The sequence below is a fragment of the Ambystoma mexicanum genome, chromosome 9 (assembly GCF_040938575.1).
Source record: "Ambystoma mexicanum isolate Mex_15411 chromosome 9, UKY_AmexF1_1, whole genome shotgun sequence".
Classification (NCBI taxonomy): Eukaryota; Metazoa; Chordata; class Amphibia; order Caudata; family Ambystomatidae; genus Ambystoma; species Ambystoma mexicanum.
Window position 1 is genome coordinate 16,612,752 of NC_090931.1, and position 27,690 is coordinate 16,640,441.

The following is a 27,690-nucleotide window of genomic DNA, read 5'->3' on the forward strand; positions in this document are numbered from 1 at the left end:
GGCCTTGAAGATCCACTTCAATCTGGCTTCCATAGTAAACACTCCAAGACATTGCTCGTGCAAGTCTCAAACCTTTGCTGCAATGCTCTCCACTCCAAATTCTCTTTTCTACGTATCATTGTAGACCTCGCTGATGCTTTCAACATGGTCACCACTCGTCATTTCTCCACAACCTTGGGTTTCACAAATCTGCTCTCGGCTGGCTTGCCTCTTGCCTGGAAGGTTACCCCTCTGAAAATCCCCTGGAATTCATAGACCTCTGACCACACTCCTCTTCCCGTCAGCATCCTTGGACCTCTGCACGTCACCCTCTATCCCGCTGCCCTCAAAGACGCATCTAATCCTCAGGCTTCCACCATAACCACTTTGTTGGCAACACTCAAATAGGTTTTCCTTTTCCTCCTCAGGCTGAACTCTTCAAAAACAGAAGTCCTCTCACTCCTGGCTTCCAAAGCCACCCCTCCCTTTTCGCTCTCCCCGACCTTCTTGCTAGAAAGCCCAATGCTTGCCATTTTGGGGTCCTCTTTGACAGCAACCTCCAAATGCAACTATTTATCACAAGCACTGCCTCTGCTGATTATAGAATAGGAGTATCATCTCGCTCTTATTGCTTCTGAGCACTGGAAGATGTACATCTGAAGGTGTGTTCAACAGAGAAATGTTTCCACAATTCACAGAATCCGCGCCGATGATGGACATAATGCCAAAATGCATTGGCTAGCGATTCTGCCACCTGAGCACTGGTGAAAGAACAGCACCAATAAAGCTGACATTCAGAAAAGAAGTCAACGACTTCTACTTATTGATTAGATTTATTAGACTGCAGTAGTATTGACGAGGATGTCACCAATTCTGGTGAGTTCCATCAGTTGTGGTATACATATTAGTCCTCAACATTGGGAACATTTGTCCATTTCTTATTCACCACTAACCCGAACGGACTCTAATCTCCACCCTTGTGCTCAGCAAACTGAACTACTGCTGAAGCCTACTCCTCGTGGCTTTCCTCTCTACTCCTTCCTTCCTCTAGAGAAAGCCTTTGTCTACAACCTAGCCAGATCCTCCCCCACTTCTGCCTTCTTACAGCATGCTGGTTGACTCTCCAAACACAACCGCTCCCTTTTACAGTTCATTGACCTAGTCTACAAGGCAATCAATGGTCTTGCTCCTCATAACATGTCTGACTGTATCTCCGTCTAGTCACCATCTCGTTTCCTCTCATGCTCCCTTGAACTCATCACAGTCCCATGCCCTCTTGTGCCTCTTCTCACCTTCCACTCGTTCTCTCCATTCCACCTGCTCCATTAGAATCCACTGCCCCTCGCAATCAAAGCCAGCCTGACAGTGGATCTCTCCTATGCTCGCCTTAAACTTCAGTTACTTGCTAAAGAGAGAGTTCCAATCTTCCTCTCACGGTCCTGTGTACCGACACCAGCACACCCTCCAGTGCTGTGTAACAATTAATTTGGTTTATTTGTGCAATACTCCTCTTTGGTTTGAATCACTTGCCTCCCTCTGTTCATTTTACCTTTCCAAGTCACCCATTTCTAAGATTTCCCTGATCTTTGTCCTACTTTGCTCAACACTGCTCCGGTTTGTGCCGTTTTACTGGCATCCTTCTGGGGTTGCCTCCACCATCTATAAATGTGTTATCGGAAGTCATTTCTGATCAAAAATATATATCCCTGTTTTTGAAATAAACAGATTAACCGAATGTATCTTATTTTTGTCTGACCCTCCCCACGCCCCCTGCACCGTCCGTTCATGGCCTATATGTACTGTGTATCAGCAAGTGGTTGGCTTCCATGTCAGTGTCGGGAGTGGGTAAGGGCGTAACGGGCAATTACTGCTTATATGCAGACACAGTTTTTACTAAGTGTTATGTTGAACGGGTAGTACTTAATCTACCTGCTAGAGGGTCTATGCGCAATTTTGACTTACAGTGTATATTTTTTCGATTCTATGGCAAGACAGGAGGCTCATATTATGCATTTCAATCTTTACTGAGAACCACAGCAGCAAAGCATAAAAAACTTTGTAAAACGAAATTTTTCCAATAAACACAATGTTATAACAATGTAATGGGAAACATCCCAGTCCAACATGGTGGGCAGGTCATGGAGGTAGCCAATAGGGAGCGAGCCAGTCCCAATATAGGTCCATCCCTTTAGCAACTCCCCCTCTTTCTTTGCTGCTGACCCACATCTAAGTCACACCTCTAGTTTGCTTAGCTTGTACTTGTTACATTGTGGCATTTTCTGTAGTCATTGATTTATTACTTGAATATCTTGTTTGATTTAATTACGGCGTTCGCTTGAAAGCGTGTGTTTCCATTAATATTGGGTATTTCATTAACATTTCCTCACGCGAGCGTGGCGTTCCGTTCCGTTTTCGGGCCCGCTTCGCGTCTGGTGGGTTGCGCGCCTGAGGGCGCCGCATTCCTCACACACGCTGGTTGATGTCACATTGTTGCGAACGCTTTCAGCGTTCTGTTTCACACGCGCGTCCCTGTTCAGGGCCGCGGCGTGTGCTTTTGTTTTCCTTTCAACGCGCAGCAGCCGGTGTCAGGAAGCTTATCTTCTGACAGACTGCGCGCGCTTTCACAAGGTCTCTGGCACATGCAGTAAGCGTGCCGGCTCTGGTTTGAAGGTTAGAGGTTCAAGACTGCTATCCGCCTGGTGTTTTATTTTTGTGAAATTATTCGTACATTGTATTTATTTCTGTTTTAAATTTTGCAATTGTATATTTGGGGGTTGTGTTCATATTTTCCCCTCACGCTGCTCGCGTGCTTTTGGCTGCTAGTCAGCAGACTTTGCCTGTGTGAGGCCTAGGTGGCCCTTCCCCTGAATTTGATGCCCTGTGAGATTGTGGGTTCAGCCTGCTAGGCTTGCATAGTACAACAGCTACCCTGCTGTTTATTGACATAATATATATTTATATATATATTTTTCTGAGTGGAATACTGCCAAGTGCTGTCATGGATAAGGGGGTGCTCCCCTCCTCTGCTGATGCCAGCACTCAAGTGCGTACTGCCAAGAAAAGTGATAGGTCAGGAGACAATGTGGGGGATCAATCCTGTCATGCCTAGCCTTCAGTGGCTCAAGCTATTCAGTCCTCTTTGGACACAGCCTTAACAGGTTTAAATAACACTTTGGCATCAGCTTTTGACAGATTAATTACCCGCATTGCGGATTTCCACCCCTCCCAGGATGCTGCCCCATCTGTTGCAACCCAGGCCCCTAAAGTGTACGGCCAAAACTAAACATATCCAGGGACAATTCAGTCCCCCCCTTGGCTTTAAAGAGAGGGTGGGAAGAGTCCCATCAACCTTTCACTTCCACACCCTGGCCAGCGCACGCGCGTTTCGCGCCGGCGGAGTCCCCTATTGCGGTGTCATCCTCAGAAAGTTCCGTTGATTCTGATTCACCCCTTAAGAGGCGAAAAAAGAAGGTAGCATCAGTGGCCCCTCAGGAAGCGCCCCTGCTTGATGGTAGCGGAGTACCTTTCTTTGACCCTGCCCTGATACAGCATCCCAGGTCAGCCGAGTGGCAGCCCTCTGAGGAGGTTTCCTCTTTCCTCAAGTTCTGGATAAGGCACCGTATGCCCAAAGAGGATCGTAATAAACTGCGGTCGGAGTGTCCCAGACCTGTGCTTGCAGACAAGGTAGCTTTAGCGCCAGAAATAGACCAATCTATGGCGGCTTTTCTATCCCAGAAAGAGAAGGACCCCAAGAAAGGGGTTGATAAAGCGTGGCATAGTTGTCAAGACAGACTGTTGGACATCCTGGGTCCAGTCACGCAGATTTTTGAAATGGCAGAAGAGGCGGCGTCCTCTAATACCCCGATAGATGTTGACGCATTAAGGGGTTGGATCCAACGTACGGTATGCCTGCTCGGCAACACTAATGCCTCCATATGTAGAGAGAGGAGAAAATCATTATTAATGAGGTTGGATTCCAAACTGGCAGACATGGCTGAGAGGGAAGGTGGCCCTTCAGCTCAGGGTAATTTATTTGGGGATTCTTTCCTGAAAGATTTGTCAGCATATGTTCACACATTTACGGCGCAGGACAAGGCGCAGGTTAATATAAAAAAGGTCTTTGCCCCAAAGGTTTTTAACAAGGCTGGACGAGGTAGGGCCCGCTCCTCCGGCCGCTTTTCCCAGGGCTCCTCCCGTCCCCGCCAGTTTGCGCCCCGTGGCGCATACCATACCTCCTCTGCTCGAGGAGCACATAACCAGTTCTACCCACAACAAAACTCGAGTTGGAGAGGACGTGCCGGCAGAGGAGCCGGAAGATCAAGAGGGCCATCAGGTAATTTTCGAGGTGCTAAAGGTTTTTTCCCTCAAAAGTCTAGGTGGCAGACTAGCCAGGTTTCTTCCACAGTGGGAGGCTCTCACTTCGGATCCTTGGGTGTTACAAACGATTCAGGGTTATCAGATAGAATTCTATGCCCCTCCTTGCCAGTTGTCCTTTCCCCTTCCTTTGGTGTTCGACGAAGTCAAACAATCCCTCATAGATGTGGACGTAAGGGATCTCATGTCCAAGGGGGCGGTAGTCCCGGCCTCTTACAAGGCCTCTCAGTTTCTGAGTACCATTTTCCTAGTCCCGAAGCCGGACCAGGGGTTTCGCCCAGTAATCAACCTAAAAGCCCTCAACTCTTTTGTGGTATATCACCACTTCAAGATGGAAGGAATTCATTTGCTCAGAGACACCCTTCTCCCTGCAGACTGGATGGTCAAATTGGACCTCAAAGACGCTTACCTAGTGGTTCCCGTCTTTCCCCCGCATCAGGAGTTTCTTCAGTTCCAATGGGGGGGCCGGGTGTGGCAGTTTGCATCCCTTCCGTTTGGCCTGTTCTCGGCCCCATGGTGTTTCACCAAGCTCATGCGGCCTGTGATGGCTCTTCTCAGATCCAGGGGGATTCGGATCATCATTTATTTGGACGACATGTTGCTTCTAGCCCAGAATTACCAAACTCTGTGTTCTCATCTGAAGTTCACTGTGACCCTCTTACAGAATTTAGGTTTTGTGATAAATGTAAAAAAATCCATATTGAAGCCTACGCAATGTATCCAATTTCTGGGCTTCAATATAGATTCAAAGCTTTGCATCCTTCTTCTCCCAGTCAGCAGACTTTACAAGATAAAGAAGGAAATTCGTCTGCTCCTCAGGAGAGGGAGGATCTCCCTCAGGCAGCTGGCCAGTGTTGTGGGGCTGCTGTCGGCATCCATTCAGGCTATCTTCCCTGCTCCCCTACATTACCGAGCGCTGCAACGCTTAAAAGCCAAGCATTTGCGCAAGTGTCTCTCTTACTCCCAAATGGTGGAATTGCCGCCAGAAGCCAGGTTGGAACTCCTGTGGTGGCTCAGGCACATGGAGGCCTGGAATGGCAAGGCAATATTTGGCCCATCTCCGGATGTCGTTCTGGAGTCAGATGCGAGTAGATCAGGTTGGGGAGCCAGATTGGGTCAGGTTTCCACAGGTGGGAAATGGTCGGAGTCAGAGAAACAACTACATATCAATTGTCTAGAGTTGTTAGCGGGATCCTTTGCAGTTCGGAGTCTCCTCAAGGATCAGGGGAATTGTTGTGTTCTCCTCCGCATGGACAACATCTCTACGGTGAGATACATCAATCGCCTGGGGGGTACCAGGTCCAAAGTCCTGGCGGATTTGGCAAGAGAGTTTTGGCATTTTTGCCTCGACAGGGATATTCTATTGAAAGCGGAATACCTCCCAGGAGTCAGCAACAAAGTTGCAGATTGGAACTCCAGACACCTGCAAGACAGGAGCGACTGGATGTTGAACAGGTCTGTTTTCGCCCGCATAGCGTCCCTCTGGGGTCCCCTGACGATAGACTTGTTTGCCTCGAGGCTAAATTGTCAAGTTCCCAGGTTTTACAGTTGGAGACCAGATCCGTTAGCTCTGGCCACCAACGCTTTCCTCCATGATTGGTCGGGTCAGTTGGGGTATGCCTTTCCTCCCTTTGCCATGATAGCTCGGGTTCTGGTCCAAGTTCGCACACAGGCGGTGCCTCTGGTTCTGGTTACCCCCTTTTGGCCCCCTCAGGTTTGGTTCCCGGCCCTTCTGGAATTGGCAGTAGATATTCCCTGTCTTCTCCCTCCCGATCCCCTGTTGCTGGTGGATCCAGAGGGTCTCCCTCACGAGTTGGTCCTGCAGGGACACCTTGCCCTTATGGCTTGGAAGATTTCAGCTCTTCCTGGTGCCTCAGAGGGCTTTCGCAAGACTCTATGACGGTCATCAGGGACTCCTGGGCGCCCTCTACTAAGGCGGGGTATTCCTCAGCATGGAACAGATGGGTTGGCTGGTGTGTGGCTAGGCACCTCAATCCAGTTTCTGCCCCTCCTGTAGAAGTGGTTAATTTTCTAGTGGAGTTGTTTAAGGAAGGGAAAGCCTAAAGGACTGTTAATGGTTTTCGTTCAGCTATTTCAGCCGGTCACCTTTTGGTAAAAGGGGAACCAGTGGGTAGGCATTTTTTGGTGCGAAGGGCCCTCAAATCTATCCGTATTAAGGTTCCACCACAACCGAAGTATTCAGTTCTTTGGGACGTTAATATGGTGCTGCAGCTCTTCAGGTCCTGGCCTCTTAATGAAGAACTGTCCCAGCAGCAGTTATTTGCCAAACTTGCTATGTTACTATGTCTAGTGTCTATTAAAAGCGTCTCTGATATCAGAGCTTTGGATGTGGATAATAAGATGTTCACCCCTCAGGGGGTTACTTTCTTTATCTCACGAAGGACTAAATGATTGACTTCCTCGATATCCTATCCAGCTTTTCCTGAAGATTGTAAATTATGTGTGGTCAATTGTTTGAAATGTTTTGAGCTTAAAACTGAAGGTTTTAGACCTCCCAATACCTCTCAGCTGCTGATTTCCTACAGGAAACCCCATAAGCCGGTCTCCCCTTCTACTTTGGCCAGATGGATCAAATGGGTTATGCGGGAGGCGGTGGTTGACACTTCCTTTTTTGGTCCCCACTCAGTCCGAGGCGCTATGGCCTCTAAAGCAGCCTTTCTGGGGGGTAGTTTGGAACAGATTTTAAAAGCAGCTGACTGGTCAAGGGAGTCAACTTTTAAGACATTTTACCATAAGCGTATTGCTCATGTAGCAGTGAATGTAATGCAAGGGCTTTGAACTTGCATAATATGAGCCTCCTGTCTTGCCATAGAATATCTAATCCCCCACACTAGTGTGAGATGGGGGTTTAGATTCTATAAAAGACAAGGAGGCGAGTATTATCCCACCCACCCACCCTTACTGGTGTTGGTTGTTGTTTCAGCTTTCAGTTGATGGCTTCGATGCAGGAAGAAGCAGAAGATTCCGCTCCAAGTTGCAGAAGGTTTCAGTCCGGCGTCTCCATGGGAGTTTGTTCTTCGTTCTAAGTAGAGAAATTGTTCGGTGGTCGTGTGAAAAGGATCAGCTTCAGAAAGAGGGGGAGTTGCTAAAGGAATGGCCCTATATTGGGACTGGCTCGCTCCCTACTGACTACCTCCAGGGCATGACCTGCCCACCATGTTGGACTGGGATGTTTCCCATTACATTGTTATAACGTTGTGTTTATTGGAAAAATTTCGTTTTACAAAGTTTTTTATTCTTTGCTGCTGTGGTTCTCAATAAAGATTGAAATGCATAATACTCGCCTCCTTGTCTTTTATAGAATCTAAACCCCCATCTCACGCTAGTGTGGGGGATTAGATATTGTATGTGATATGAACATTTAAAAAAACATGTGTGGAAGAAATGTCGCTGAAAAAATAAAGAGTACTTAAATATTGTGTTCTGATTAAAATAATGGCACGTTTAAAAGGAACGCTCTTAAAACATAGTCGCAAATCATCGACGTGCTGGACGTTGGTAAACCAAGCCTTGGCTATTTTCTGAAGCCCTTAAGACAGTTCCACATTTCCACACAGTTTTCAGTTTCACTGATTAACCAAATTGTGTGAAAATGTGCAACTCCCTCGCCACACAGGCGAGACAGGAAGTGAGGTGAATGACCCGCGAAGGCCACCACGAGAGAACTGTGCAGCCATAGGAGCTTCCGGCCAGGGAAACAGCACACAGCTGCGCGTGCTTACCAGCACACAGCTGCGCGTGCTTTACAGGTTCACGACAAAAGAAAAGGGAGCTGAACACAGACTCACAGAGGGGAGGGGGAGTTGCTCTTCAAGGGGTGCACAGAACGAGAGAAAGGGCACAACAAAATTGGAACCAACCCCTTTTGCTAAACATATTATAATCATTAAAATTAATTAAACAAAATCTTTCAGGGGGGTACCCCCTGAACACCCACCCTCCTGCCCTAGTCCACCCACCACTTTGCCACACTTTGTATTAAACATAAGGTAGAACCACATTATGGGGCACTGTTATTACATTCCTGCATTCTTTTTTGTCTCAGTTTATGTGAACAACATTATGGGGGATTCTCTAGTTTTCAGAATACCAGTGTGGGGTGTGTGAATAGCCATACTTTCCAAACAGCCCCCCTTCTTCCTGGAGTGAAGCCTGGCTCTTCTGAAGAGGGATGGTTTACATCTTCGGTAGGACCTCCGACTCACGTGTACATTAGATGCTTCCATGTGTAAAAATCTCCCCAACTTTGGCATTCCCCAAGGGGAAAACAGAGTACTGTGTCTCGGAGACCAGGCAGTCTGTCATAATCTGTGCTGGGCCCGATTATGGCTCAGTGTTGTTTCTACTTCCCCTGAGCCGAACCGCTACACCCCAACATCTAACCAAGATCTTAAAATGTAAAACACAAAAACTAAATCAAACCACAGTCTCTCCCCAGAACCTGAACCCACTCAGCTACAAACCCGCTGAATGAACCACAACAATGGAAGAACAAACAATAAGTCCTTCACCGCGGAGACCCCTTGCATAGCAACCAAAACGAACCCACTCACCATCTAATCCCCACACAGACATGTGGCCACCATGTCTATGTCCAACACCAAAAACTCCAACCAACTTTGATCCTACACTAAACTCACAACACACACTGTCCCCATGACTTACTCAAACAGCACCTCACTACCCTTAAAAACCCAGACAGCACCTCACTGCCCTTAAAACAACCTAGACAGCACCTCAATGCCTGTTAGACAGCACCTCACTGCCCCCCTAAAATGACCCAGACAGCACCTCACTGCCCCCTAAAATGACCCAGACAGCACTTCACTGTCCCCAAAAATGACCCAGATAGCACCTCACTGCCCCCCTAAAATGACCCAGACAGCACCTCACTGCCTGCTAGACAGCACCTCACTTCCCCCCTAAAATGACCCAGACATCACCTCACTGCCCGCTAGACAGCACCTCACTGCCCCCCTAAAATGACCCAGACAGCACCTCACTGCCCACTAGACAGCACCTCACTGCCCCCAAAAATGACGCAGACATCACCTCACTGCCCGCTAGACAGCACCTCATTGCCCCCAAAAATGACGCAGACATCACCTCACTGCCCGCTAGACAGCACCTCATTGCCCCCAAAATGACCCAGACAGCACCTCACTGACCGCTAGACAGCACCTCATTGCCCCCAAAATGACCCAGGCAGCACCCGACTGCCACCAAAAACACTGGCATCATCCACACGTAACCAGGGGACATGCCCCTACGAACACAACAAACAAGACACCGCAGGACAACATGTAAAACCCCAAAGTGAGGGATAACCCGATCAAGTCCCTGCGCCAAACCCCAACATGTCCCTGAAATGCAAAACAACAAAATGCACGGCAGGTAATTGTAAATACAAAATGGATGCAAGTGACATGGCGCTAAAGTTCCTGCGCCATACCCCCACCCACGTGTCCACTTCAACCAACCTGCAAAGAAAACATTGTAAAAACAAACATTACCATTTCCCATGGACCCCACACCCACGAGTCCATACCGAAAACCCAAAGGACATGTCCTAACAGCAGGCCACATACATAAACACAACAACAGAATATAAACCATAACAGGCCTTAAACAAGTAACATTGACCCATGACCCACTCCATATATTTACTAACCCCAGCGGCCACAACATAAATACAACAGCATAATAATGACACCGGCCTCCCCAGACACCTACCTTATTTTAATCCTCGGGCTAGCAAACTCTGCTGTCCCGACGTACAAACGCCATGGATCCGGGTCCAACTCCCTCGGACCTTCTGCAAATCCTCGCCGCCTGTTGCAGGAAACCTGTTGCCGCTGCCACAACTCGACACACGCAAAAAATAAAACTTTTCTGTCCGGCACCAACGACAGGTTGACCTTCCCATTATCCATGCGTGAACGCTCCTGAGACATCTCCGCGGCAATGAAAAATCCTATCGTTGCTTCCCCGAGTTACTTTTCTGTCCAGCACCAACAGGCTGACCTTCCCATTCTCCATGCAAGAACACTCCTGGGAAAACTCTGCGGCAGGGAAACATTCCGTCGTTACTTCCCCAGTTAGCCTGCATACGCACACTGCGCAGCCCACTCTGCGTTCCAAGTAAGCTCCGTTGTGGCAATCAACATTGTGTTCCAGCTTAAGCTGCTGGAACGCCAGTCCTCCTACAACCGACGTCGGCCCTCCTCCAGCTGACGTCATCACAACTACTCCCAATACGATGAAATCAACAACGCTGCTCGGACCCCTTGCACCATCAACCCACGCACCTGCAGTTTGGCGCCCCAGTTTCGCTTCATCACCAACCTCAGGCGTAGAGCACTTTGTCCGGCGGCCTCTCCGCTCCATCCCACAGCGGAACCGCTCCTCTCAATGCAGCGCCGCCCAGCCACCGCAGCAGGGAACCTCCTCCCGTCCACTATGCTCATCCGACACACTGAGGCCACTTCAGACTCCGCTGCTCTCGCGCCGCACAGCTCCGCGGTCGAATGCAGAGCACCCACCAGCCCCTTCGCACTACGCAGGCTGACCTCCTCCAGCCATTACAGAGCTGGCAACCAATGGATCTCTGCCGCTCCGCCGCCGCCAGCCAAGACCCCCAACCTGGGACATGGGGCCTGGCTCAGACCTCTGCACCGCCTGGCCTGCAGAATGCCTCCACTGGACCCGGACACCGACCTGAACCTTTGCTGCACTACCCAGCCTGCAGCCTCCACCTGCTTGATGGATGTCACCCTGGAAGTCAGCGCTCCTCACCAGCTGCCCTTTCCCAGCAGCACAGGAACCATCCTCGTCTCCAGTGATATAAACTAATCCTCCTTCCCCAATCAGGAACACCAGAAGGTAAGTAGTTTACATGTAGGTTTAGTTCTCTTAGTTCTTAAGTAGAGAAAGCACTGGGACATCCATCCAGCCCTGCATATTAGGTCCAACTGACACCAGTAGAACTCTGCACTCCAAACATACATCAACACTCCACCTAGAGTCCCAGTGACATCACCACACCAACACTCCACCTAGAATGTCAGTGACATCACAGCACTCATAGCCATAATCAGGCCCAGCACAGATTATGACAGAGCCCCACTCCATCCACCCTCTGGGGGGCACACCAGGTAGCAGCCGGGCCATCCACAACTACAGACCCTTCTAGCATATGACTGGCACTGGATTACTTCCCGATAGTCCTCCCGCCCCAGACTGAGAGGGGAGAAGAAGAAAAGAGCTAAAAAAAGAGGAAAAGGACATAAGAAAGGGAAAGGAGGAAAACAAATAGAAGGAGGAGGAGGAGAAGGAAAAGGAGGAGAAAAAAGAGAAGGAAAAAAGGAATAGGAAAAGTGCTTGGGGGGTGTCATCAGGGGACTGAAGTCCAAGGTACGGGAGCATTGTTAGAAAGGTTATAGTGCGTGTGCGCATTTGGCAAAATGAGGTTGGGAGCGATGGCGGGGCCCCAGTTAGCTAGCCATGTTTACCAGGCATGTGGCTGGGTGGTGTGAGGTCACGAGAGTGCGCGAGTGCAGGAGACTCGTTATTTGCCCAGCGAGACTGAATTGTTGTCGTGGGACATAGCTGCATTCTGATGTCAGAAGCGTTGCGTCTTCGTTTGTGTATGAAGGCAAATGCGTGCGGGTGAGTGGCCGTACCTCTGTCTAGAGTCCAACGATGTGGTGCGTAATACTTACCCTAGAGATTAAAAACAATTGCTATCCCTAAAATTCACATAGATTCAAAACCTTTGCAGTTCACCTTTGCTTCTCCTAAAATGCAACTGGGTTCAACTAAAATTCATCCATTCGCTGTTCCTAATATGCAGCTGGATTCAAAACATTTGCTACACCTAAAAGGGCAACTGGATTTTGTTTGCAAGGAAGATCCCCCTTATGTCTGAGACCCTTGCGACTGGTTTAGGAGGTAGACCAGAACGGGTTGTTGGGGACTAGAATCTGGACTGCAACACAGGGAGGGGAAGACTACTCTCTACCTCCTCAAACTGCAGAGAATCCCAGGTGGTCAATCCTGGGTGCAATCTTTGGCTCTTAGTCCATCTCACTCATCCCTAGCTTCTACCACTGTCCAAGCCTAACATGCAAGCACATGCAGGGATCAAGGCACAGGCGAGGGGTCACCCAGGTGTTGAGGACAAGAAGGCCATTACCTGAATATACAGTTTCAAGAGCTACCTGAGGGGACACTTGAACCCCCGAAAAGGTGAGGGACTGAAAAGGGAAGCTATATCCTGGGAGGTGAAAGATGTGTACAAGTTTTCTCCCTCACAACTCGTCCTATATCCTGGGAGGAGGCAGTAGGATTCAGGATGATGAAACAAATACTTTTTGTTGAACCCCAATGACTATTTTTTGCTGAAGCCAGGGACTGTAAAACCTTTTCTTGAAAAACATTGAGAACTGATGACACCTCCAGAGAAGGGAACCCCAGAGAAAGACCTTGGAAACGTTGGGACTTGTTGCTTTATTTGAAGGAGAAGTCACTGTGGTTCCCGGTTAGATAAGCCATTTCCTGAACCCGGAGGCGGAACAAGGTGCATGAATCGTCTAGGGAACCTGTGCATTAGTAGCACTGCAGCTTACTTCACCATGGCACAAGTTTGCGATGACCCTAATAAACCTTTCACTTAACCTTATGTGTTTGACTGGTGTTAATCCCACTTGGCTTTGTGACAGCCACCGCCTGAAACTTGTGGCGAATTCACCTGGGTTGATGTCTACCAGATCAAATCACCTTACTCCCCGACCCACCAACACCTCTGGTACCTCTGAAGACATCCTTCTGTGCAGAACAGTCTTTTCTCCATGGAGTCACCGTCGATAACCCGGAGATGGTCTCAGCTGCTCGTGATCTTTCACTTCAAAACTATTTCCAAACTTCTGGGACAGTTGGGGGTTGCTTTCCTACAACCAAGAGTGAGCACCCATTCTCTCTAACCAACCAGAACTGTCTCAACATGTGTTCCCGGGTGCCCGCTTGTGGCCAAATAATGCTCCTGATTATTCTAACTTGAAGGGTGGCATGCGAAGACCCTAAACTAACCATTTTAGAAAGTTCTTACCTGCAATTCTGAAGGTCCATTTCTCTGCACAGAAAATATATAAAGATAGATTATTGGTTACAAGTGTGTGGGCATTGCCTTATGCGTTACAAAGTGTGTGCCGTACCTTTAACCACCCTGCCCCATCCTTCAAGTTTAGCCTTGGCTGCCATACCACATTTACCTGTGGGAAGGTCAGCTGGACTCGAGGCTAACCTGGCGGTCTAGTTGTGGGTAGTCTACTCAGACACTGAACACACGGGCAGAAAGAAATCGTCCAGCACCCAGGCATAGTGCCAGCTGGACATGGCTGGAGAATGTACCCAGAGGACAGTACAGGGTGAGCCACTGTGCCATGGTCACCCTGCACAGTGGCAGCTGGGCATGGCTGGAAAATATACCCAGAGGACGGTGCAGGGTGAGCCACTGTGCCATGGTCACCCTGCACAGTGCCAGCTGGGCATGGCCGGAGAATATACCCTGAGGACGGTGCAGGGTGAGCCACTGTGCCATGGCCTCCCTGCACAGTGCCAGCTGGGCATGCCTGGATAATATACCTAGAGGACAGTGCAGGGCGAGCCAGTGTGTCATGTTCTCCCTGCACAGAGCCAGCTGGGCATGGCTGGATAATATACCAGAGGACAGTGCAGGGTGAGCCACTGTACCATGGTCACCCTGCACAGTGCCAGCTGGGCATGGCTGGAGAATATACCATGAGGACGGTGCAGGGTGAGCCACTGTGCCATGGCCTCCCTGCACAGTGCCAGCTGGGCATGGCTGGATAATATACCAGAGGACAGTGCAGGGTGAGCCACAGTGTCATTTTCTCCCTGCACAGTGCCAGCTGGGCATGGCTGGATAATATACCAGAGGACAGTGTAGGGAGAGCCACTGTGTCATGTTCTCCCTGCACAGTGCCAGCTGGGCATGGCTGGGGAATATGCCCAGAGAACAGTGCAGGGTGAGCCACTGTGCCATGGCCTCCCTGCACAGTGCCACCTGGGCATGGCTGGGGAATATGCCCAGAGCACAGTGCAGGGTGAGCCACTGTGCCATGGCCGCCCTGCACAGTGCCAGCTGGACATGGCTGGGGAATATGCCCAGAGGGCAGTGTAGGGTGAGCCACTGTGCCATGGCCTCCCTGCACGGTGCCAGCTGGGCATGGCTGGATAATATACCAGAGGACAGTGCAGGGCGAGCCACTGTGTCATGTTCTCCCTGCACAGTGCCAGCTGGGCATGGCTGGATAATATACCTAGAGGACAGTACAGGGTGAGCCACTGTGTCATGGCCTCCCTGCACAGTGCCAGCTGGGCATGGCTGGATAATATACCAGAGGACAGTGCAGGGCGAGCCACTGTGCCATGGCCTCCCTGCACAGTGCCACCTGGGCATGGCTGGGGAATATGCCCAGAGGACAGCGCAGGGTGAGCCACTGTGTCATGGCCTCCCTGCACAGTGCCAGCTGGGCATGGCTGGAGAATATACCTAGAGGACAGCACAGGGGGAGCCATTGCGCCATGTTCTCCCTGCACAGTGCCAGCTGGGCATGGCTGGATAATATTCCTAGAGGACAGTCCCGGGGGAGCCACTGCGCCATGTTCTCACTGCACAGTGCCAGTTGGGCAGGGCTGGGGAATATGCCCAGAGGACAGTGCAGGGTGAGCCACTGTGCCATGTTCTCACTGCACAGTGCCAGTTGGGCAGGGCTGGGGAATATGCCCAGAGGACAGTGCAGGGTGAGCCACTGTGCCATGTTCTCACTGCACAGTGCCAGTTGGGCAGGGCTGGGGAATATGCCCAGAGGACAGTGCAGGGTGAGCAACTGTGCCATGGCCTCCCTGCATAGACCCTTTGTAAGATCTATGAATTCCTTTGTCAAGGACACAACAAATATGATCAATATAGTGGATTCGATGCAACTAGAAACCACAGACCTTCTTGTTACCCTAGATGTGACCTCTCTGTACACGAGCATCCCCCAAATGGAATGCCTGTCCATTATGGAGTCTTATCTTAACAAACACACAGATTCCCACAATAAAGTTCCCACGGCTTTTATAATGGAGTGCATCAAGATCGCACTCACTGAAAACTTCTTCCTATACGAGGGGACATTTTATAAACAAATCCATGGCACGAGTATGGGGGCAACATTCGCCCCAGATTTTGCAAACCTTTTTATGGATAACTTCAAGTCCACCTCTATCTATGAGCCTGCAAATCCATTTAAGCATCACATCGTCAAATGGTTACGTTACATTGACGATGTGTTCCTCATTTGGAAAGGTGACATTACTCTCCTTCAATCCTTTCTTGAGTGGCTTAATAATCACAATCATCATATTAAGTTTACTATGTGGTACGATTTAAATTCCATCCCTTTTCTTGACCTGTCAATCTATAAAACGGCTACTGGCTTTTTGAAAACCAAGCTGTTTCGTAAACCAACTGATAAAAACACACTTTTGAGATTCAATAGCTTCCATCCCCGGAGCCTACGTGAAAATCTACCAGTAGGTCAATTTCTCAGAGTAAGAAGAAACTGCTCTGACGACAGTGACTTTATCCTAGAAGGAAAGGATCTTAAGCAGCGGCTTATCACCAGGGGTTACCCAAGAGAATTCATCAACAGAGCTTACAAAAGAGCCAAACATACAAATAGAGACAGATGTCTCCACCCAGAGCCTACCATCTCAGAAAAAAGAATCACATGCGTAAGTACGTTTAGTCCTATTAGCAACGCCTTACGTAGAACAATAAAGAAACATTGGCATCTTTTAGCTACTTAAGATTTCTGTCCGATACAACTGAGGTTTTAAACGCCAAAGAAATATGAGGGACATGCTGGTCCATACTTACCCCAAGGAATCGACTCCTTCGACTCAAACTACCCTCTGGAATCTTCCACCAGTTCTAGGCCACTATAAATGTGGTCATTGTTCAGTTTGTTCTCTGACAAACAACTGCAAGACTTTGGACCTTAATGGTAAAATTTGGAACCTCAGGTTTTTTTCAAATTGCGCCTCTGAGTGGGTTATCTATGGCATTAAAGGCCCCTGTAATTTACTCTATATAGGAAAAACCAGTAGAATGATAAAACAAAGAATCTGTGAACACAGATCCTGTCTTAAAAATAAAACCGAAAAGAAACCCCTGGTCGCCCATTATACAACAGCTAACCATAAACATACAGAGCTATTATGGTTTGTTATCAAAAAAATTCCATCCTCACCAAGAGGGGGCAATAGAGAGTTGACACTAACTCTGGCAGAACAAAGATGGATCTATAACCTCAATACGGTGAATCAAGGTTTAAACTCATCCATCGAATAGAACAACCTCCTATCCTAAATCATTGCATCTTCCAACCATTTTGACCTTCTTATGTACCCTCCATCTTCGGCCGGATGGCTATATATGTACTGGCATGTCACCCCATAAATAATTTGGCCTGTACCACCCGAAGTTCTTTCTTCTCTTCCTACCTCTTCTAGTGATCCTGAATCTGCTCTTTCTATAAAAACAACGCAATATTCGTTCGCATTAATGCTTCGAGATTCTTAGATGTCTCTTTGAAAAATGATTTTTTGGAATGACTTTACTGTACTGTTTTAGTAATAGATCCAGCAACCGTATGTGCCATGCAATATTCGTTGCTATGGGTAACCAGTACTGTGCTTTGCACATGTGTAGTATACCTTTAAATCACACACTCCAGTAATCGAAAATCATGTGACTTTGGTCACATGCGTGCAGCATGTTGATTTCGACACAATGCTCACGTCAGCTCGCGCTTGTTCTCAGGCTTTAAAAACAGACTTGCTCGCGCTGTCTCCAGTTGGAGGTTAGCCAGCACCCGAAGCGAACGATTGATCTCGGCTTCTCTGTGACCCAGGTAAACATGCCCTGCTAGTTTTTTCTCACTAAAAATTCTTTTCACTATACGCCTTTCCCGAATCTGTCTTTCTAACTAACATGGAGGTGACAGCTGCTGCTGAAATTAACCTATCATGCAGGCACTTTTTCAAATACTGCACAGATTTGTAATCTGTTGTTTTTTCTTTTTCATATTTGTTAGACCCCGACGAACGTCGCATATTTGGACATATTTACCAACATTAAACCCGTTTGTTGGACGCCCATATGCCCGGTCTCCCAGTACGATTAATATAAGAGCCTTTCCTTGAGCCATTCACGGTAGTTTCTTGAGTTAAATCACTTAGTGTGCATTCTTTATGCATCTTTCTCTCTTCAAAGTTTTTCTCGTGTGTTACACAAGCAACTTATTGGGTCTCCCCCTATCCGTTTCCATCTACAGAAGGATACATACCTTCATCTTTGGTTGCATTCACTTTTGACCCTTCCATGCAGCTTCTTTGTACAATCAAAAGACGCGGTGTTAAAATATAGTGGAAAGAACGCTGGTGATGAAACTATCTGTAAGTCCTTCTCTCGCTCATTTTGGAACATTAGCAGCTGATTCGTCATTTTCCAATTCATTTTATGGAAACTCTCTTAACACCTAAATTATGCTAGATAATTCTGTATATGTATACACCTTTGCTTACATTAAATGATCATAAACATTTGACATTTAATAAAATATGTGAACATAACTTAATATGTTTTTTAAAAAAAATAGGATGTGGTGAGCCTTGCCATAGTTCCTACGATTTGTGCCGCTAGTGTGCCGCCAAACGTATGTAAAATAACTCTGAGACGGATGAACGTTTGCATCTACACCAGCACACTTGACCCAGTGGAAATAAGTAAGAGATTGCTCCGATTTTTCTGTCACTCAACTTCGAGTTACCTGTATGTTTTATGTTGTCTTATTTCTGAAGTGTACAACACCTGTTTTACCTTGTGTAGGCTATAGATTATATGTACTGCCTTTTAAAACATTTTTACACATTGCAAACCATGTGAACATTACCAATAGAAGACAACTGCAATCTTTAAAAATCATGCATCTCGTCCAATTAATTAATTATGCATACATTCTTTTAGATCCAAGATGTCTCATCTAAACTACACATCAGCTTCATCATAAAGAAATTTGTTGTCCTGAAGATGGCCATTTTACTTACTCCTGAATGGATACCTGAGAACGTATCTAATCTGATTTCTGTCTGAAACATGTCGACACTCTTTCTCTAATAGCGTTTAAGCATAACCGCTATAGTCGAATGTTTCAAATGCGAAAAGAGGACTGATAAAATCTCCACTCTCCCCATTGTATGTCCTATTGTATAGACAGTCGTCTTTTGTGTTTTTTGTGATGCACTACTGTATGAATATATACTGCTTTTAATATTTATTAATAAAGTAAGATTTATATATATTTTTCCTACTTGGATTGTTCTAATTTTCCTCTAGTTCCAATGAGTTTCACCGCAATGTGTATTTGTGTGATATGTCTATGGTGTTGTTAAGTTGTATGTGATGACAATCGGTCAATCTCTACTTCCCCTTGGGTTTTAGTAGTGAGGGGTTTTTCAATTCTTTGTGCTTCACGCACGATTTTCTGTTTCCTGATTAACGCCCCTTCTTGAGAATTGGTTCCCCGAAAACAAAAACTTTGGGATTTTGCCCTGTATCTGTATACCTCCCTGCACAGTGCCAGCTGGGCATGGCTGGGGAATATGCCCAGAGGACAGTGCAGGGTGAGCCACTGTGCCATGGCCTCCCTGCACAGTGCCAGTGGGCAATACACGGGGGGCACTGCAGGTAGGATCATAGTGCTGCAATATGGCTTTGGGCAATGAAGGGAAGGGCCAACTACAGAGAGTGACTTTACACCCAGGGCGTATACCAAGGCCATTAACCAGACACAATGGTTGCTGGCCATGGAACCATGTTTGATAGAGTACATAATTAGAAACAAGAATTAAAACATATTGTTAAATAACGTCATGGTTAACCTTTTTATTTAAAAGCCTTTGCTGTTTACTGTTATGCATGTACTGGTTTACAGTGCAGCAAATGGGTTGTATTAACCAACTCACCCGTCAATCCCAGAAGCGTGGACAGCTGGGGCTGCCCTCTTGAGATTAAAAATATTGGCCTACTGGTCTCTGGGCAGAGGATGGTCAGTTCATTGGCATAGCTCACACATCTACACTCAGTGTAATCTGCCGGGATTAGCAAATTACGGACGGCCACATAACATTGCCCCTCAATACCACTGAAATTAAGATTTCTACTGCACAAATGAAAGACCATAATTATCAAACAAGCCTCCTCCCCAACATTTCTGTAACCCCTTCCTGGCACCCGTGAGAAATCTGAAGGTGTCTCACCCGCTAGTTGCCGGGATCTGCCATCCAGGTGGCCAGGACACGGCCATCGCTTTTGGATCCAGTTCCTGAGGTGGACCAGTGTGTGAGGATCACATGAATGAGGGGTCTTCGGGGTGGAAGTGGGACACCGGTAGGCGAGACACGGTATCACATTCACTCTAACACCTTTTCCCCATCCTACCAAGTAGGATACTTAGGAACACAATCCCCCCCCCCCTCTTCTTTCCCAACACAAACACTTTCTTACGGACAGCTCAATGAGAGAGAAAACGGACTAACACCCGAGCCGTATACCCGACATGTCCCAACGCAAGGATCAGACAGAGTCAGGCAATTACTGATCATTACACACACCGAACTTCCATCACACTTCCCCACACGGATAAAAGGCGGAGCACGAAAGCACACTCTGAGTAAGGCATAACACACGAGGAAGTAGCAGTCCCAAGATGGCAATTTAATACGAGGAGAAAGACGGTGAGACCAGAGAGGGTCACAAGGAGGGAAGTGCCCTTAACCTTTTCAGAGAAGAACCACTCCTTTCAAAAGCTCTCGAGAATAAGAAACAGAAGAGCAAGAAGTAAAGCTGAAGAAGGGTAAAGGTGCAGTGTGTGTCAAAGGTGCCCGGGGCTCTCCCGCATCAATAGCCAAGGCGGGGAGGAGTGATTACTGCCATGGTACTGTCCTTGGCTCCTTAAAAAAAGCAGCGCCAGTAAAAAGTCAGCACAGCCAGTGAGTCTGATAGAAGACCAGTCGGTGTTAGAACGAAGATTGCAAGCAGCAACATTGTATGAAGAAATCTGCAAAGAACAGAGTGTGATTCGTATGTGATGAGCGACGCAAATATAATTGAATATCCAAGGAGTGACTGAATTTTGAAACCAAGATAGATACCATATACAGAGTGGTACGGCACCACGTGGGTGCTCATTCGAAGATCTCTGTTAGGTATCCAACTCAGAGTGTAGAATTGTGAGCTGTGAAATCGAAGTGGTCCTGCAACGGGTTAAGGCAAACCCTGTGCACATTCGAAAGCCTTCAATATCTAATACGAACGGCAATTGGTCCGAGCCCGGCTGAGGGAGAGTAACTGTGTAAAAGGGATCTGAGCCTGGCAGAGGGGAATCCAGGGTGAAACGTGAGTCACTCAAGGAAAGATATTCTCCAAGCATTGGAGTAGAGTATTTGTAAAGGAACCTTTTGTTTGTTTTGGTACATCGGGCCCTCTGAATCAAGAGACTTTGATAACTTAAGAGACTTGGGCACAGAAGGCACTGTTGTTGGTAAAATGAACTGTATCCTCATGCCGAAGAAGCCCGAGAGTGTGCTATGCTCAGTTGAACCACCATGTCCCGTGCTGAAAATGTGGAGAAGGGAGGCTAACGGCCGGAACATCCTGACTTATCATTTTGTGAACACTTCTTTCTTTTTCATGAACATTTTCCCACCCTATTAGCATTTAGCGGTAAGGATGGGCAAAAGGTTTATTAGTATAGGCCCTTTTATTTTGACAAGACACCACCAGGACTGCATTGTTATTATTTGATGGTCATAGCTTGATCCCATCTGTAGATTTAGGATTAGATAGGCGTTTATCTCGCCCTTGTTGAAGTTCAATAAACACCCTTGAAGTGTGGTCACTTGTGTCTGTCTTACCTCGATACCATGCCTTCCTTACCCCACCTCCACCATCCCCATTTTGATCCGCTTGTTAAGTAGGACTCCCCTCATGCAGACATGAGGCACAGACACTGAGTCCACACCTCCAGGCCGCCACCCCTCCCTTTCACCCCAACTATTCTCATGCTTCTCCAGGGTCCCCCTGACTGTACTCATGCGCATCCAGGCCTCCCCCAACCCCAACTGTACTAACACACCTCCAGGGTCCCCCATCTGTATACTCTCATGCCCCTCCAGGGTCCTCGTACCCTGATGTCCAAACACTTAAAAATGTACTTTGGGGGTTTCACAGTTGGCCCCCTCCACCACAGATGAGGCCCCAGACACAGTACTCACAACCCTTGCCAACTCTCTGGGTCCCTCACCAACTCTCTGGGGCCCTCACTGCCCTTGCCAACTCTCTGGGGCCCTCACCGCCCTTCTCCCAGCTGCACCGGTATCTTTCATCTGCTTTCTTAGGATGATGAACACAACCCTATGTTTTCACTGCACTAGTTCCCTGACATTCCTCGCCCACACCCCTTCTCTCGGTCTCTCTTTGTCTAGTCAGTGTCATGAAGTGGCCCTCCCTAGTTTAGTTATGATAGTCGCCGGATCGCCTCTTTACCCAGTCCAAATCAGGAAGGCAACCGTAAGGTTTAGCGGCAAGGACACTTGACATCTACCCTTGCTTCCCAGGTGCTTTGAAGCAACAACTACATTGCAATGTAGCATGCCATAAACCAGAGCAGAAAAAATAATAAAATAAGACATGAAAACCTTGTTAAAATAAAATTCATGCCATGTTTTTCTAAAATCGCATCATCAGATATGAAATATTAAAGTGTAGGAGTGCACTGACCACCATGATGTCGTCATCCAGCCGCTTACACGAGATGACGAGCTCCAGGTCTGCCACAGCACCGAGTCTGGTCTCGTAGGTGGTGGTGCCATCATTGACAATATTCTCCACTGAAAAGTCATTGGCTGTAGCCCAGCGCTCATAGTGCTTGTATCTGAAAACGAGGTGCATACTACGGTCACATTTGCAAAGATGCAAGCCATTTATGTTCTTAGCAGATTTTCTTTTTTGTGTTTATGGTAAAGATCCTACCTTACACAAAAAATAATTTAAAAAAAGCAAAACATTAAGAAATGAGAAGAAAGACAACACTAATCTTACCCAAACTGTAATAACTAATTTGTTCTACAGAAATCACCCAACATGATTATTTTGACAACACACTCAATTGCTGGGAGCACGGAGGGGAAAAGTCTGCAATTATCATTGGGGGCCGAGAATGATGGAAACCGGATACCTTCTCGCCCCTCAATGGTGGACGCGCCAAGACGCACTAGCACATTACCGGCTTTGGAGGAAACGGCACAGTTTGCTCGGAACACTGAAGCGTCCCCGATTTTCCAAACTATGGAGGAACATCATAAAACGTTTACAAAATGTCATCTTCAAAAACCTCCGAGAGCCAAAACTTAAATCTGAAATCAAAGCCGAGATGCCCGAAGGGACCCTTTGTCTTACCAAAACTGGCGCATAGTGCAAACAAGCAAGCCCGCTTAACACCTGCACCCAGCGCAAAGCCTGATTGGGGATTAGATGGCCAAGGCTTGACGCTGGAGCGCAAGTTTACATTGCGAGGATAGTCTCCTTTGAATAGACAATATATTTTAGCCCTGTTTAACAAATTATATGTAGAGTTTGTGGACAGTGGAAGTATTATCGACAAGGTGAACATTGGGTTTTAGTCCAGCTTGGTACACAATATTGTCCTGAGTGAGTCTTTGCAATTTAAGTCACTGGGTTGTGAGCTGTGTAATGCTACAGAGGATGCTCAGGGAGATGTTGCCATGTAGGTGGGGACACAAACACACTTCTTTTCTTTAGGGAACCTCTGTTGATACGAATAGAAGGTTTAAAGACCCACGATCAACAGGGAGGCAATAGGCTAGTCTCTTATGAGTGGAACACTGTAGTACGCTCCCTTCAAAACAAAAACATCCTGATTAAACATTCAATACCGGAGGTTTCAACCATTTCTCAAGTCAACATGATCTGTGTTATTCATTTCATATCATTTCCCTGCAAGAAACGTGGAGGAGTGATAGACCATATTTGGATGGGTTTGAAGGGTACCTTGTCCCGCCGGTCAGGGGGAAAAGGGCCGTCCACTGAGGGGCCTATTATGTGCTATTAAGATTCATAAAGAGGTAACCTTGATTTATTGTTGGACAACGACCCTAACATCTTGGGGGTGAAATTGAAGTGGTGGGACCACGCAAATCAAAGCCAGATATACTTAGCTATTGTTAATGTTTATTTTCACAATATAAGAATTAACAGACTCCTTTTTGGTTGACCTATGTTCTTTGCTCGCTATTGTTGTGACTGGTGGAACAAATGTTCTGCTCGTGGGTGATTTTAATAGCAATTGTTTTGAATTTAATTCAGCGAACCCATTTAGCAGGAACAAGTTTGCTTCTGAGTCAAAAGCTAGGGGCACAGCTACAAGGGAGGCTTTGTTTGACGGGGGCTTAACGTTGGTAAATGGAAATAAACTTGGTGAACTTCATCAGGCTAAAACTTGCTCTAACGGGGCGACTTCCTCAATTTGTATCACAATGAAGGTTGCCACGTCCCTCAAAGGTAGTGAACTCATCTTGACCGTAGATTAGTATTTAGGAGAGCATGGCTTAGATCGCCCGCCTTTGCAGGTGGAGGTTGAGCGTAATCATGTACTTCTCTGGAAACCATCAGTATCAGTACGATTAAACAACGTTATTGGAAGGGAGCATAACCAGGGGGGATTGGCCTCTTTACACCCTGATGGTTATGAACTATATTGGCAAGACATCCTAAAAGGCTTCTCAACCTTTGTCATTAAGCAAGGTAGTAGGTTCAGTAAACCACATCTCCATACATTTGATAATGAAACTCATAAGAAAGAGCTACGAATTAAGGTCAGGTTGTTGAAAAAGGAGGGTGTCCACAGCTTCCTTCCTATTAAGAAACGCAAGCAACAATATAGACATTTTCGTAAACCCGGAAAATGCAGAAATTGAATTGTGACACTGAGAGAATGGTTGGGATGATGTTTAGTAGGTCTAGAGACTTTTGGTAATTGACTTAAGAACCCATTACTCAGATTGCCCTCCAACTTCAACCAGCTTTGGCAGGAACGTGGGAAGAGCACATCACCTCCTTGTACAGTGCAAACACTGAGAGGGTTCTTGCTGATAGCACTATAGTTTACGATGTAACTAAGACAAGTTGGACAGGCATTACTATTGACCTGACGTTAATGAGACGTGCAAGATTACTTGCTAAATCGCCTAGAGCCCCTGCCACTCTCAAATCTGACCCAGACCTATGGGCAAACATTTTACATGATTTGTTTTTAAAGGTTAGGCATTTGCACATTATCCTTACAACATGCAAAGAAGCCACTGTTGTTCTCATTCATAAAAAAAAGGAAACCGGTTTGGCCCGAATAATTATAGACCAACAGCAATTTTAGACAGTTCATTTAAATATTTTAGTGTGTTTTTATTGAAAGAGCTGCACAGCTGAGCAAGGGCGGCAAATACCATTGACCCCTTTCAATCAGGTTTTCAAAAAAGGAGTTAGCATTATTTCTAATTGTCTTACTTTGCAGTTACTCCGTAAGAAGGCCAAGGACAAGAATAGAACAGTGTGGTTTAGGCCTTACTGGACGTCTCTAAGGCATTTGACTGCATTTGCAGAGGTACCCCATGCAAAAAAAAAAATACAAAAAAAAAAATAAAATGTACGATCAGGGGTGTCCAGGTGGCCTTTTGAATTTATTGATTGCGATACACGCTTATAATAGGCTCAGGGTTCGCCTGGATCAGGTGGGTTCATACTCTAAATGGGTTCCTGCGAATCGAGGCTTGCACCAGGGCTGTGTCTGGGGCCTTTTTTGTTCTGCTTATATATTTTTGATTTTAATCGGGCCTTTAAGGATACCATAACAAATACTCCTAAGCGTGGAACCTTGCCAATGAAATACCCGTTTGCCGATTATATTGTCCTTATTGACTATACATCGATGGGCTTACAGCGTTCCTTGAACGCGGTTACAGATTACTGCCAGGAGCTGGACTTAACGCTAAGTGCTGAGAAATCCAAGGATCCTTCTGTTCAATGAAAAGCAGCGCTATTATGTCGTGCCTTGTATCTTTTTTTTAGTCTCCATTGGCCTGTGATTGACAGGACCAGTTGATCATCCACTCTTCCAGCCTTAGACTCAGTGCTGCAGCACCGCACACAAGCTCTGCGATCTATTCTTAGCGCAAGCACATTCCTCTTTGGCAGAGAGCCTGCTTTTTACCATGTGTTTTGAACAAAGCTATTTTACAATGTATTAATACTTGGGATTGAAATATAAAATGCAAATAACTATCTTTATTTAGTGACTGGCCACGCCTCTGTGTGAATATTTTGCATGAAAAAAAGCTTTCCCAGTGCTATAGTGCTTAGAAGTCTTGACTAATTGTAAAGCGCTAGTGGGGTGCATGGAGAGCTAGCCAAAGCCACTCGCTCCTCCCCAACAATTCCTTGGTATTTCTGCTATGTGTTTTTTAACTCATTTATTTGATGGTGTAAATTGTGTTCTATAATGAAGTGTTCCTTTTTGTCTTTTCTTCACTCCCTGTGTGTTGCTCCTATGCACTTTTTAACCTATTCGCGCTGGTGACAATTGTATTTTGATGAAGTGTTTACTATTGTAATGACTTGATTATTTTTCATTTTAATAGTGTATGTGTACAAAAAGTTTGTACTAAATAAATCATACTTAATAAAAAAAGAAATGAACAAATAACTATTTCATTTTTTCTACAGAAAGCACCTAAAATGATTATACTTCATCAAAAGAAGAAAGAAAAGAGAAAAAGATGAAAAATAACCAATTACAGGCAAATCTTTAAAAAGGAACAGGAGAAAAGAACTACAAATCTCTCATTCTATTTCATAATACGGAGGAAAATAAAAAGACTATCTGAAAGAAACAATTCTACTACATTCATTGGACATTCCCACATGTCCTCCCCTTTACTGTCAAATGATTTCAATTTTGTAAAAGCAACCATTAAAAATCTCACTAACGCCAATACCAAGGACAGCTGCGTTCCATTCATGAATCTATTCCAGAGGTCAGTTGCAATTACTCTGGAAGTACAATTGCCAAAGGGACCAACGTGCTTTATTCAAATGGCTGCAATTGCCTCACATTTCATTGCAACACGAAAGAGTTTCTGGCCAGCCTATAGGGCAGAGTCTCCAATATCTTGAATGTAGGCCGGCAGTTTAGCCGAAACTTCATAAACCATGCTCTATGTATCTGCGATGGAAATTTCATTAAATATAATTTACTATTACTGTATAATTTCAGTCTTAATAAATCTTCACTGTGCACAATGTTGTCCTAACTTCCAATCTTTTTTTTCACAACCCAGAGCAAATCATCTTCATTTAAATCTGTTATCTCCATAAAGCTTTTACAACCTTTAATGAAATTCTGAAGATACAAGTTAGCTCGCTTTCTCAACATTTCATCCAAAATAAAGCCCAAACCCGGGCTTTGCATACTCAACACCTTCCTATGTAGGGTGATAACTTTAACATATAGTAACAATGATTGCAGCCCAAGCTCTGATTTTATGGCGATGATTGGTACAGATTTGGGCAAACTAAGGACTTGTTGCCATACAACGTCTTCAATGATGTCAAAATACGATTATTTTAAATGGAATCACCTCTGTCCCATTTAATGCCATCATTGATACCTTTCCTTGACAGAATTCAACTAACGGAAGTAGAGAAAAAGCACACAACATGTACTTAATTGATTTCATCAGGGAGATGCACGCCCTCGCCTTATCCTTCATTCTGCTCCTTGTTATGAAGGCATTTTTCACTGAGAAAGTCAATCCTAAGTAACACAAGGAAACAACCCCTTTAATTTGTTCATTATTAATTGTCCAAAAATAGTGTTTCTTGAACCTTTTACCAGTTATAATCAGTGTGATGGATTTTGAGGGGTTAATGACCAGACTATGATATTGCCCAAATTGTCCGTTTCCAATTGACCATTTGGTAAATCTGGCCAAATTCGGCCAGCACCATTTGATCGCTTGGAAACAACCAATTTGGGTAATCACTTCCAAACATAGGGAGCGGGGGCGTCCCCCGCTCCCCATGTTTGGCAGTGATGGCCTTTGGGGGTAGCT

General features: G+C 46.3%; 1 protein-coding gene across 2 annotated transcripts in view; it reads right to left on the reverse strand.

The window, feature by feature from the left end:
- LOC138487609 (uncharacterized) overlaps positions 1–27,690 on the reverse strand; it is a 508,482-nt gene that overhangs the window by 367,424 nt on the left and 113,368 nt on the right. For both annotated transcript variants that reach the window (XR_011274510.1, XM_069614083.1), the window contains exon 4: positions 22,286–22,439. Coding sequence is in view for 1 of the 2 variants with exons in the window: in XM_069614083.1 (XP_069470184.1) it covers positions 22,286–22,439 (154 nt within the window). In the remaining variant the exon portion in view is untranslated. The remainder of the gene's footprint in view (positions 1–22,285; positions 22,440–27,690) is intronic.